Source organism: Gallus gallus, chromosome 5, assembly GCF_016699485.2.
Source record: "Gallus gallus isolate bGalGal1 chromosome 5, bGalGal1.mat.broiler.GRCg7b, whole genome shotgun sequence".
Taxonomy (NCBI): domain Eukaryota; kingdom Metazoa; phylum Chordata; class Aves; order Galliformes; family Phasianidae; genus Gallus; species Gallus gallus.
The window spans coordinates 23,213,903-23,225,058 of record NC_052536.1 but is presented as its reverse complement, the minus strand read 5'-3'; the positions used below and the strand labels follow the sequence as shown (position 1 = coordinate 23,225,058).

General features: G+C 60.9%; 1 protein-coding gene across 1 annotated transcript in view; it reads left to right on the top strand.

The window, feature by feature from the left end:
• The first annotated feature begins 4,217 nt into the window (after positions 1-4,217).
• The window catches only part of DGKZ (diacylglycerol kinase zeta), a 37,497-nt gene continuing 30,558 nt past the window's right edge, over positions 4,218-11,156 (top strand). The window contains exon 1 of the mRNA NM_001031192.3: positions 4,218-4,484. Within this exon, the coding sequence (NP_001026363.3) occupies positions 4,303-4,484 (182 nt within the window). The 5' untranslated portion in view covers positions 4,218-4,302. The remainder of the gene's footprint in view (positions 4,485-11,156) is intronic.

Sequence of the window (11,156 nt, the reverse complement as noted above, 5' to 3'; positions counted from 1 at the left end):
CAGTTCCTGCACTTGGCCATCAGGAAGCAGGTGTCCTACAGGTAGGAGCCCCGGGCTGTGTGCAGGGGTGCTGTGGGGCCTGGGCTGGGTGTAATGGATGGCTCTTCCCTCTGTCGGGGTTCTCACTGGGGTCACGCCCAAACTCCATTCCCAGAGCCAGGTGGTGCTCATCCCTGCGTTCTTTCCTTCAGCCCTGTCCTTGCACGGGAAAACAGGGAGCTCCCAGCAGGGAGAAGGAGCGGCGATGCTGAGGTAAGGAGCTGAGGCTGGAAAGCCTCTGGTGCTGGCTGCAGCAACAGGAACATCTGTTCTGGCTCTGGGCTCCTCTGCTGGTGTCACAGCAAACCGCCACACAGCACTGTGTCCTGCAGCACTCGGAGTGCCCGCTGTGGGGATTTGAGGCCCTGGGGTGCAGCTCTGCCCTGGGGAAGATCACCTACACTTTGGGGCACACTCGCTCACCTCTTGGCTCAGTGCCCATGCGTCCAGCAGCCCTTCTCCCCCTTTGAGAGGGCTTTGAAGCAAACTAGGAGCAAATTGCTCTCTAATCCTGCGGTAATGGGAACTAATGGGAAACCGAATTAGTTCCCGTAGAGCAGGAGGGCCTTGGGCTGACTCATCCCGAGCATTCATTACTCTTGCGGTGGGTGGCAAGCAGGAGCTGGGTGGCAGCGTCCTGCCTGAATTAGCACCCAGCTGCGAGCTGGGGCCGTGGCAGTGCTCATGGCACAGCCTGGCCTGGGGGCTGTAGAGCAGGGGGCTGCTCCCACCACTGACATGAGGGATAGCTACATCAAGCGCGAGAGCAGAGCGGGCTTTTCTTCCTTTAGCCGTCTTCTTTCAGATGTGTGCGCTGAGCGGATTAGCCAGCTGCAATTACCCAGCCTCCACCAGGGAGGAAGGGAGCATGTTGCAGCCTAATTTGATCAGCCTGAATTCTCTCCAGAGCTGTCTGATATTGCAGGGGAATGTTCACATCCTGCTCTCCGCTCCACGTGCGCCCAGGAGCTGGGAGGATCTAGCAAGGAGTCCCATAGAAACCCCCTCACCACAGTAACACGTGGGTCCAGAGGCACTTTCCAAGCCCCAGTTCGGAGTTTGGAGGCCCCCTTCCACGGGCCGTTGCCCATCACCAGAGTCCTCAATGTCACACGGAGGTGGAGGCCGCGGTGCTCCTGCTGCCGAGCCGCCCGCTCCTGCTGGGGCTCATTAGTCATCAGGAGGGGCAGGCGGCAGGAGCCGCTATATAAAGGCTTTGAAATGAGCAGAAATGATATGAAGCCTATGGAAATAAAGCTCTTTCCATAAATAGCTGTCATGGTGTACGGAGGCGCCTCGGGCGGGCGGATAGATCTCAGTGCTCAGGTTATATTTAGGGCTTTGAGTAGCAGCTCCTTGCCAAGCTTATTAATGATGCTGGATTGGGCAGCGGCTCTGCAGATTCTGGGACACTTTCCCTGCAGGGAGATGCCCCCAAAGTGCTAGGAGGACCCCCACTACCCAGCACCACAGCAGACCCTGAGCAAATACAGGGCCTTTGTACCTCATTGCTGGCATTACTCAGTCAAGGAGCGTGCCTCATGTCACATCAGCTCCTGCTCTGGTGTGCAGCAGCAGGGCAGGAGCAGTGTGCCAATCAATGGCACAGCATCAGTGCTGCCGGGGATCTTTGCGGCAGGATGATTCCCAGCAGTACCCCGCAGCTAGGCACTTACATGGAGCATTCGCTCATCTTGGGTGATTTCTTGTCTGCTTTTGGACTGAGACTAGCAGTAGTGACCTGTCACCACCACCACTTGTGGTAGCACAGCTTTGCAGGGGTGTTCACCGAGAGAGGAAACCACATCGCTGTAGTGCTCGTTGCTCAGGCTTGCATGCATGACAAAGGACACGCCGGGAGCCTGACCTCCCCTCCTGTGCTCCCAGCTCTGCTCTGGCCACCCCCATGGGGCGGCAGCACCAGGCATGGACACCGTGGTAGTCTGAGGAGCAGCTCCTGAGTCCCCTGCCTGGCCATGTCCCCACACAGCCGAGCAGGGATCTGGGGGCTCAGCTGCTCGGCATAGTCCCCGGGTGACAGATAGGATACAGGCAGTGGGTAGGATGTGCTGAGCATCTCACACGCTGTTCTGTGCTGAGCTAAATATAACTCAGAGTGGAGCAGAGGGGCTTTGTTGTGGAGATAGCAAAGGAGGACATGCTGGGTCACCACAGCAGAGCAGAGGGGAGAGGAGGGTGGGCTTGTTCCAGCCACTGCACAAAGACACCAGGAATAGGGATCTCTGCACACTCCAGGGGCAGAAGGTGTGCAGCCCTCCCATCCCATCTGGGCAGCACAGGAGCTGCGAAAGAGCCTGAGCTGTGCTGGAGGAGCAGCAGTAGTGTGGCCAGCCTGGCTCCTGCCTGCCGCCCTGCTAATCGCATTAGCCAGGCCGTGCCGAGCAGCATCATTGAATTGCCATCCATTCCCACCGCACCGAGCCTGCTCTGCCGGCACAGACATCTGTCTCTGTGTCCCTGCACAGCTGGGAGGAGGTGGCTGGTACCATGTAGGGCTTGGGTAACTTGACCCAGCAGGTGGCTCTGGCAGGGGGGGCAAGTGGATAACCCCTTAGACTTTGTGTATGACCCCTGCAGTTTCACATGGAGAGAAGGACTTGCTTGCTGGGCCTTTCTGAGTACTGCGGGACAGCGTGAGGCTTGCGAGCGTGTGACACTGGGCTGGGTGCTGCAGGGCAGGCTGTGAAACTTGACAGAGAAATGCCCGCAGCAGGGTACCGAGCTGCCCTCGTGCACACGGCGGCAATGAGGCCATCACCTCCTGGTGCTCGTGCTTCACTCAGGTGCTTCTCCAGGGCCCTCCACGGAGCCCAGGATGGGACGAGCACGCTGAGACCTGATAGCCAGCCCAGGCCACGTGAGGAGAGCTGGCCCAGGCCGCAGGCTGCAGGAGGAAGAGCGTGGCGGCGGCTGCAATGACAGCCGCCCTCGCACTTCCAGGAAGTGTGGAGAGAGGAACCAGGTGGAGGGCGCAAACAAAGCGGGGCCCACACCACCACCACCGGCCACAGAGCCCGGCCAGGCCCTGCCCTCGGGATGACTCCGGAAAGCGGCCGTCGGGGGAGGAAGAGCGAGCGCGAGCCCCGGGCTGGCTGAGCAGCACCCGCCTGTGCTGTGGCAGATGTGGTGGCACCGCTCGTGGGATGTCCCCCAGAGCCCCGCGGGGACCGCAGTGACGAGGTACCGCCGGGAAGGGCGCTGCGTTGCGCTGGGGCTGAGCGCCGGTGGCCCCCGCTGCGCTGCGGGGTGGGGGGAAGGTTCCTCCGAGGCTTCCTGTGCTTTCTCAGCTCCTCTCCCGCAGTTCCCTCCTCTATCCTGGTGCCACCGGGTGCGCACGGCCGCACCTTTCGGGATGCTGGAAGGCTGAGCTGCTGAGGGGCATATAGGATTCCCCTTGGGCCGGCAGCTGGAAGCCCCTATCTGTACCCAGCAGGGCGCCGGCTCGAGGGGCACACGGGCACCGTGCGTGTGGCTGCCCCCGAGGCCAGCTGTGGGAGTGCACCCTTTGCAAGGTGATGCTTGTGCCCGGCTCATTTGCCATGCAAAGAAGGCTGCCGTGCTCCCACCGCCCTGAGGAGCTGCAGGGCGGCAGTGACGCAGCCGGGCCGTGAGGCGCAGCACCAGTGCCAGGGTGAACAATGGGAGGACGAGGGAGGCCCCGCCGCTGTCGCCGAGCCTCTTCCTGAGCGCGGGGGCGGCAGCGGGGCTGACACTCGGCTTCCTGAGCCCTCGGCACGGGGCCGTGGCCGCTGGGGCCTGGCTGGGGCACCCACGTTCAGTGACACCGGGACTTGGTCAGTCTGGGGCTCGGTGACGCTGCAACTTGGTGACACCGGGACTCGGTGAGACCGCGGCTCAGTGACACTGGGAGCCGGTGACTCTGGAGTTGGTGACGCGGGGGCGAAGTGACACCGAGGCTGGGGCTCCGTCCCCTCGCTGCAGCCCCCGGCGGTGATGGCAGCCCTGTCCCAGGGCGGCAGCCCGTGAACCCGCGATGCGAGCCCGGCTCAGGGCAGCAGGTGCCCGGTGCGCTGCGCCCGGGAGGCGGCAGGAGGCGCTGTCGGGTCGGTTCGGCCTCCGGGCCCGCCGGTGCGCGGCCGCACTTCCTTCCCGGCCGCCGGGCTCGGGGGGGCGGGCGCCCGCGCCGCCTCTCGCCCGTCCCCCTCCGTCTCTCCTCTCGCATGGAGCCGAAGCGCGGGGCGGCGAGCCGGTAGCGGCGGCGCCGAGCCCCCCAGCCCGGCCATGGAGGCGGCAGAGCCTCCGCCGCCCGGCGGCTCGCCCTCGTCCTCCTCGTCCTCCTCCTCTTCCTCCGCCGCCGCCGCCTCCGGGCCGTCGGGCGGCGCCGATCCCGAGCGGGGGCCGCCGCCTCCGGGCCGCCGGCACAGCAACAAGCGCTTCACCGGCCTCAGGCTCTTCGGGCGCAGGTGAGCAGCGGCCGGGACGCGGCTCCGCGCTTCTCCCGCCGCGCCGCGGGGCCTGCGCGGTGCGGGGGGACAGCGGGCAGCGCCCGTCCCGCGCGTCCGCGATCGGAGCGGCGGAGCCGCGCTGCCCACCGCAGGGCCCGCTGCTGGGTCTGCTCGCCGTCGGTCCAGCTTCTTCCAGCCCGTCGCGTGCCAGTGGCAGGCGTCCGTCGAGCCGCCTGAAGCATCCGACACGGTGCTCACCTGGTGGACGGGGTGCTGCCAGGCAGCCTCCCCCAGCCCGCCGGCTGTCAGCCCCGGCTTCGACCCGCAGTGCTGGCACTGGGCGCTGGAGAGGATGTTGACCCCACTTACACAAAACACGCAGTCAGCTGCGATGAGGTGCCAAAGGGACGTGGCGTGCCGATAGAGGAAAATGAGATTGCGTTCTCCTCCTTTTGAACTATTGGCGTGGATAATGGGAAGTTGGGTATCACGGCCCTCGCTGACCCCAGCCTTCTCCCCATAGAAATCAGAGCCCCGTGTCTGGAGGTTTGTTTCCACATGCCCAGCACTGCATGTCCCCATCCCCATGCTCACACCTCGCGCTTCGGCTGCGATTTCAGCAGGCTGTCAGCACTGGGGCTGTGCAAGCTCTGCGCTGCAACCAGGGAGCCCCGGAACCACACTCTGGGCTTGCCCTCTTAGCCTTACTGAGTGTCCTCCAAGTGCTCTGTCCTCAGGATCATGGCACTCGCTTGATTTTTGGGATGCTCAACTCGTGTAAGCCAAGAGGTGTCTACACCATCCAGAGATGTGTAAAAATGAGGATAGATCAGTTCTGAAGGGACTTCTGGGGGGACCGTCTGGCCCAAACTGCCTCATCCTTCCTGGTGTCACTCTGCTGACCATGAGCTTGTAAGCATCCTTCTTGTACAGGGGGGACGAAGCAGTATGCAGGGCTCCCGGTGTGGTTTCACTAGTGCTAAATAGAGGGGAAGGGCCCCACTTTCAGCCCCCACAGCACACCCTGAGAAGTCACGCAGGAGCCGGGAGCGAAGGGCTTGCAAGGTTGCTCCACCCAGTGCAAGAGCTGCTCTCCTCTGCTCTGGTTTCACAGCTGGCGGCGGTGGCCATGTGGAGCTTCTTACAGTCTCTGTCCTTTCCCTCATATTAGTGGGTGTTTCTGGCCCCCGGAGGGTCCTGCTTCCTTGTGTAAGTCATTACTGCAGAGCATGGCGGAGCTTACAGAGGGCAGTTTCCCCTTGTGCAGAGGGTTTGTGCAGTGCAGGTGCATGCAGTGCAGGAAATACAGACCTGGCCCCGTGCAGCACGTTCTGCAGCATGGCTCGAGATGCCCATCACGTTGTTAGGTGTTTGGATACTTTTCTTCCTCTATTTCCCCTGACAGAGGGACTTGGTTCCCCCTGGGTGACAAATCCATCTCTCAGTGCTATGAAAAGCTGTAGGGGTGTAAGAAGAGGTTTTCAAGGGGCATGAGGGAGGAAGAAGTCCCCACGCACACCTCTGAGCGGAGAGAGCATGCTGAAGGTGTGGAGGAGGGTTGGCTGTGAGCTGCTGAGATCTGCCGAATTTGTGCCCACCTGAACAGAGGAGCAGAACGTAGCTCCGAATTCCAGTTCGCTAGAAGGAACTGCAGGGTTAAGTGCTTATTCTCCTTTGTTTTGGAGAAGTACAGTCAGTCCCTAACCCCGAAATGCTTTTGAACAGTGATTGCTGAAGAAATTTGCACCCCCTTGGATTTTGGAGTTTAGCCAGAGTGTATTTGGCTGAAGTAAGTGGAGAGGAAACTTTGCACTGGGAGATGAAGCCTTGCTCTGGAGAGCCCCAGCTGCACGGAGAGGTCTCCTGAGCTGGGCACATGCTGCTCAGCCCTTCCTGCACATTCTCTCAAGACCACTGCTTGCTCAGGCCACAACAGCAGAAGGTACAGCTTGCTGAGTGTAGCCCAATGAGTGGCAGACTCAAGAAACAGGAGACTGCAGCAGTACTGGACACTGCTTGTCCTGTTGGACCCCCGTGGTACCTGTCTGTCCCCAGGTTGGCACCCAGTGCATCACAGACATCTCACTGCAGGTGAATCCTGAGGGGTTTTTAAGCAATAGGAGATGGGACCCCAAGTTCTGCCTGCAGCACATTAGCCTGCTGTGTTTTGCAAGCAGACTTATTTCTGTACCTGATAATTGCCTTAAAGGAGGGTGGAGTAATTGGCTCCAGAGCTGACAGAGACAAGTGCACAATACGTGCATCCGGGCCACAGATGGGTAATTCTTCTAATTGGGCTGATAAAGAGGTTGGAGCCAATCAGATAATAGGTGGTTGGGATTAAATTTCCTTCCTAGGTGCCCTGTTTCTTGTGGTGTAAGTGAACAGCACGGTTTACCCCTTCCAGCTGGGAAGGAAGTACCGTGCTGGGGACACAGCCCTCCTCCCGCAGTGCCCATTGCCAGAGCAGTGAGCTGCTGGTGTGAGCCTCCGAGTGGGGCTCAGGGTCTTTACCACGTCCCCTCCACTGGGTACTCATATGTGATGGTGAGTCTGGCATGGCAAGGCCATCAGCAGTGCAGCCTGGGGAGCGTGGGACAGTTGCTGAAAGCCTCGGTGGGCCAGCACCCAGCCTGGGGGCTGTGTGCCATTGCCCTGGGAAGGTCTGTGGGCGGCACAGCATGTGGGTAAACGGCGCTCGAGAAACGGAGCTGAGCGCCCGCCTACACTTCTCTGGGACGATGCTCGTCTTTCTGCTCGATGCTGACGACATGTGAGAGCCAGGGGAGAAGCACCTGTGGGAGCCCTGGCTGCTGCACGGCCTTCCCCTGAGCGCCACGCTGCTGGCACCACCGCATCCCCTTGAACTCGTCATCCCTTTGCCTGACTGGCCCAAACCCAAGAGCTGGACACAGGGCTGAGAACCTGCTTTGCCCTCACACAGGGGTGGTACGTAGGCAGTGCTATGGAGCAAATTCCAGGCGCTTCGAGGGCAAAGCAGGCAACTTTGGCAGCAGTGGGGATCCTGAGCTGTAAAATCAGCACGCTGTCAGAGCCTGAGCAAAGCTTACCTCGGGACAGGCTTTTTCACAAAGCACCTTGCTGCCAGCTCGCTGTTGAGCAATCGAGAGGATGCCTCCTCCTCCTCCACACTTGCAGATTTGGATCTGGCTGGCAAAACTCTCGCTCTCAGCTCTGCCAGCCTCATGCTCTGCTCCACTCGCAGGTGGCAGAGGGCAGGCAGAGGGCTAGCTCTGGCTAGCAGCCCCGTGACAGCCCCAGCTGCTCCAGCTGAAGCCACCTGTGTCTGCAGAGTGTGTTGCTGCTCTGCTGGCAGGGGCCGGATCCTCATGGCTCTCTCCCTCTTGGCTCTTCTCCCTCCCCTGTTTGACATCAGGGCATGAACCAGCTGCCTGCTGGAGAGCAGAGCTGGAGAACGGGGCAGAACTTCTCATCTGATTCATAGCTGGAGCGTCCCTTCCAGGGATGTGTCACCTCAGCAGAGGGCTGAGACAAAGAACAGTGATCCTCTCTATTCCTGAGGATGAAATGATGTGAAGAGGCAAGGACGAAGGAGGAGCTGGGGGGCAATGCAGGTCTTTGCAGGGAGGCAGCGTTTGGAGCTGCAGGTAGTGCAAGGGAGAGAACTTGGGGCTGTGTGGTTGCCTGGGTCTTGCTGGGCTGTGGGAACAGCAGGTGCTCATGGGGCAAGACCAGGCTCTGGGCAAGCGGAGATGCTTTTAGAAATGCGTCCTGAGCCCTGGCAGGCGGTTGGGGCTGCGGCGTGGGATTTCTTTCTGTCATCGTGCTGCCGTGCCCAGGGAGCAGTCAGTCTCTCTGAAGACTTGGCAGAGCCTCTGAGGATAACTTCCAACTCTGCTCTCCTTGCAGCTCTGGCTTCTTTTTCCCAGGTGACTCGGTGAGCTGAAGCGTGAGAGTTGCTCTCAGCCACACGCTTGCTTCTTCGCATAAATGGGTGCTGAGTTCAGAAAGGGCGCAGATTCCTTGGGACCGCAAGCCATCCTTCTCAGGAGAGCCTGGGGGGCTGGCAGGAGGTGAGGCGCTTCTCCCAGAGCCTTCTGGATGTAAGGCTCGGATGCAGGGCCTGCTTGGGGTCATGCACAGGGTGTGGAAATACCAAAACCTGTCCTGCTAGTTCTGGAGCTGGCACCTGGCTCTGAAGGAATAAGTGCCTCTGTTTTGGTGATCTTGAGCCCGGGAACTTTCCCCAGGCCGACTCTCCAGTATTGCAAAAGCACAGTCCCCTTTCCTCGTGTTTCTGTTGAAACGTACAGGCATGGCAGCAGCTGCAGTCTCTCTGGGAGCTGTGAACGCTTTTCCCTCCTCCGTGTCAGGACGTTAAGTAGGTGGTGAAACTGCACCAGCACATGTGACAAGGCTGCGCCAGGCGGGCAGAGGGGATGGAGTCCCCCGCTCCACGTCAGACGCACGTGTTGCGTCCAGCAGTGTTCTCCTCCTGCCCACAATCTGAGGCGTTGGTGCCTGAGGGGGTTGATCTGTAGCGAGCTCTGAGCTCCGTCCTACTTGTCACACTGTGACAAGTGTGTCCTGCTAACCCAGAGGACCTCCTCTGGTCCCCAGCGTTCTAGACAGCCTGGGCCCTCTGCTCAGCCCTGCCCGCTGGCAGGTCGTGCTGTCTGGGTGAGGCTGGCTGCAGCTCATCTCTGTGGGACAGGAGCACTCTCAGGCTCCAAAATACGCTGTGGCTTTGCAGAAAGTCACGTGGCCCCACTGGTTTTCTGTCCCAGGAAGTCAGAGAAGCTAACAAAAAGGCTCGTTACAGAGGGTTTTCCCCACATTTTGGCGCAGCTTGTCTCCCACAGGAAACGTGGGTGCCGATGTGGCCCATCTTTCAGTTGCCGTTAGCAGCCAGGTGTGGGGCTGGGGCAGAGGCCGCGCTCCCCAGCAGCGTGGGGAAGATGGGGAACCACAGGGACGGGAGCACCTTAACCTGCCTGGGGTCTGACCTGGCCTCACAGACAGGCCCTGGGGCCCGGGGGCGGCCACATGCAGCCCCTCCGTGTGAAAGTTCCCTCTCCATCAGATTATCCGTATCTCGTCCTGCCTTGCCGTCCTGCCCCGGCTGGGATTCAGCGCTAAGCCTCTTACCGCACAGACCCGAGGTCACCGTGCAAGGGAACATCGCGTGGGGCACACTGAAACGTGGCGGGGTTGTTTTCTGTGGGGATTTTGCTCCCGATGGAGGCTGGCAGATGGCGGGATTAAGCGGCGGATCTGCTGGCAGGGCCCTGTGTGCCTGCCTGCCGCTGCACACAGCAGAGGGACCCGTCCCATGGTACAGGGTCTGAAGAAAGTCCTGCCCCCCCACAATGGGTCACACAGCGCTTTATTCCTGGCCAGTGCTGCTTGCTGCTCCTCCTGTGCCCACCAGCAGGGCTCGGTGCCTGCACATGGGCTTGGGCAAGCAGGCCATCTGTCCTGCCCTGCTCAAACAGTGCTCCTTCATGCGAGGTCTGTCAAGTGCCTTCATAATTTATTTGAAATTCAAATCCTTGCCCAGGGCAGGCAGCCGGGGCGAAGGCTGCCAGGAACGCGGCTGGTGCGGGGTGTAGGAGGAGGAGGAGTGAGGCACGGCCGCCTCCTGCTGCAGGTATGGCCCTGGTCCCCTAGCTGCGCTTCCTCTGCCCTCGGCCATGGGCTTGGGGGTACCAGAAGCTGAAGCGGTGAGTGTGGGTGCCAGGAGCGCCTGGGCTCTGGGCCGTCCCACTGCCCACAGCAGCTCTCTGGCAGCAGGCTGTGGGTGGCTCTCGTGGTGTTTGTTTTGGCCCTGGGGTTGAGGTGACTGGCCTGGGCTGGGTTTGTGTCCCAGCAGCGGGAGCGTGGTGCTGGACAAGGCCTCTCCTCCCCAGCGGGGTACTGTGTTGTCCCCCAGGAATGCCTGTGAGACCCCATGGCTGGAAGCTGGGGAGGTGATACAGATGCTGCCACCTCGGCTGCACACTTAGGCCGTGGGGAGAGCATGCAGGGAGGAGTGACGTTGCCAGGGCAGCAGTGCGCTGGGTGGCTGGAGGCATGGATGGGAGGGCGTGCTGACCACTCTCTTTGTGTCCCCAGACTCCACCTGCCCCACAAAGGTGTCCTCCCTTGTCTCCTTGGCAGCCAGCCCAGCCGATGGGGATCCCGGAGGATAAGGCACCGGCCAGCCGTGTATAAGTACGTGGCATTTTTATTGGCTTGCGCAGGCTGTGCAGTTCCAGCAGCTGCTGCAGAGAGAGAGCTCTCCTCCCTCCCACCCACGTCTCACCCCACGTCACCCTCCTGTTCCTGCGCTAACCAAGGCCACTGAAAGCCAGGCTGCTGCCTGCTGCGTGTGTCACTAACCTTGTACCTGAGGGCAGCTCGCTGCTGAACTTCCCTCTGCTAATGTGACAGCCCCGTCCTGCTGGTGGTCCAGTGAGGGCATGCTGAGGGTTTCTTCCTCCGTCTCCTGGCTGTCATGGGCACGAGGGCTGTAGCACCAGGCCCTATGCTAGCTGAGCGCTTGAATGACCTGAGGTTGGCTTATCTGGGTGGCCAAACAGCCTGAAGTTCAGTGGGCTGAGCATGCCAGCTGGGGTGGAAAACCAGGCCTGGGAGGTAACTGTGACTGCTGCCGTGTGGTTGCCGTGTGGGAGCCAGCACTGATACTAACCATGGAGGGGGTTCATG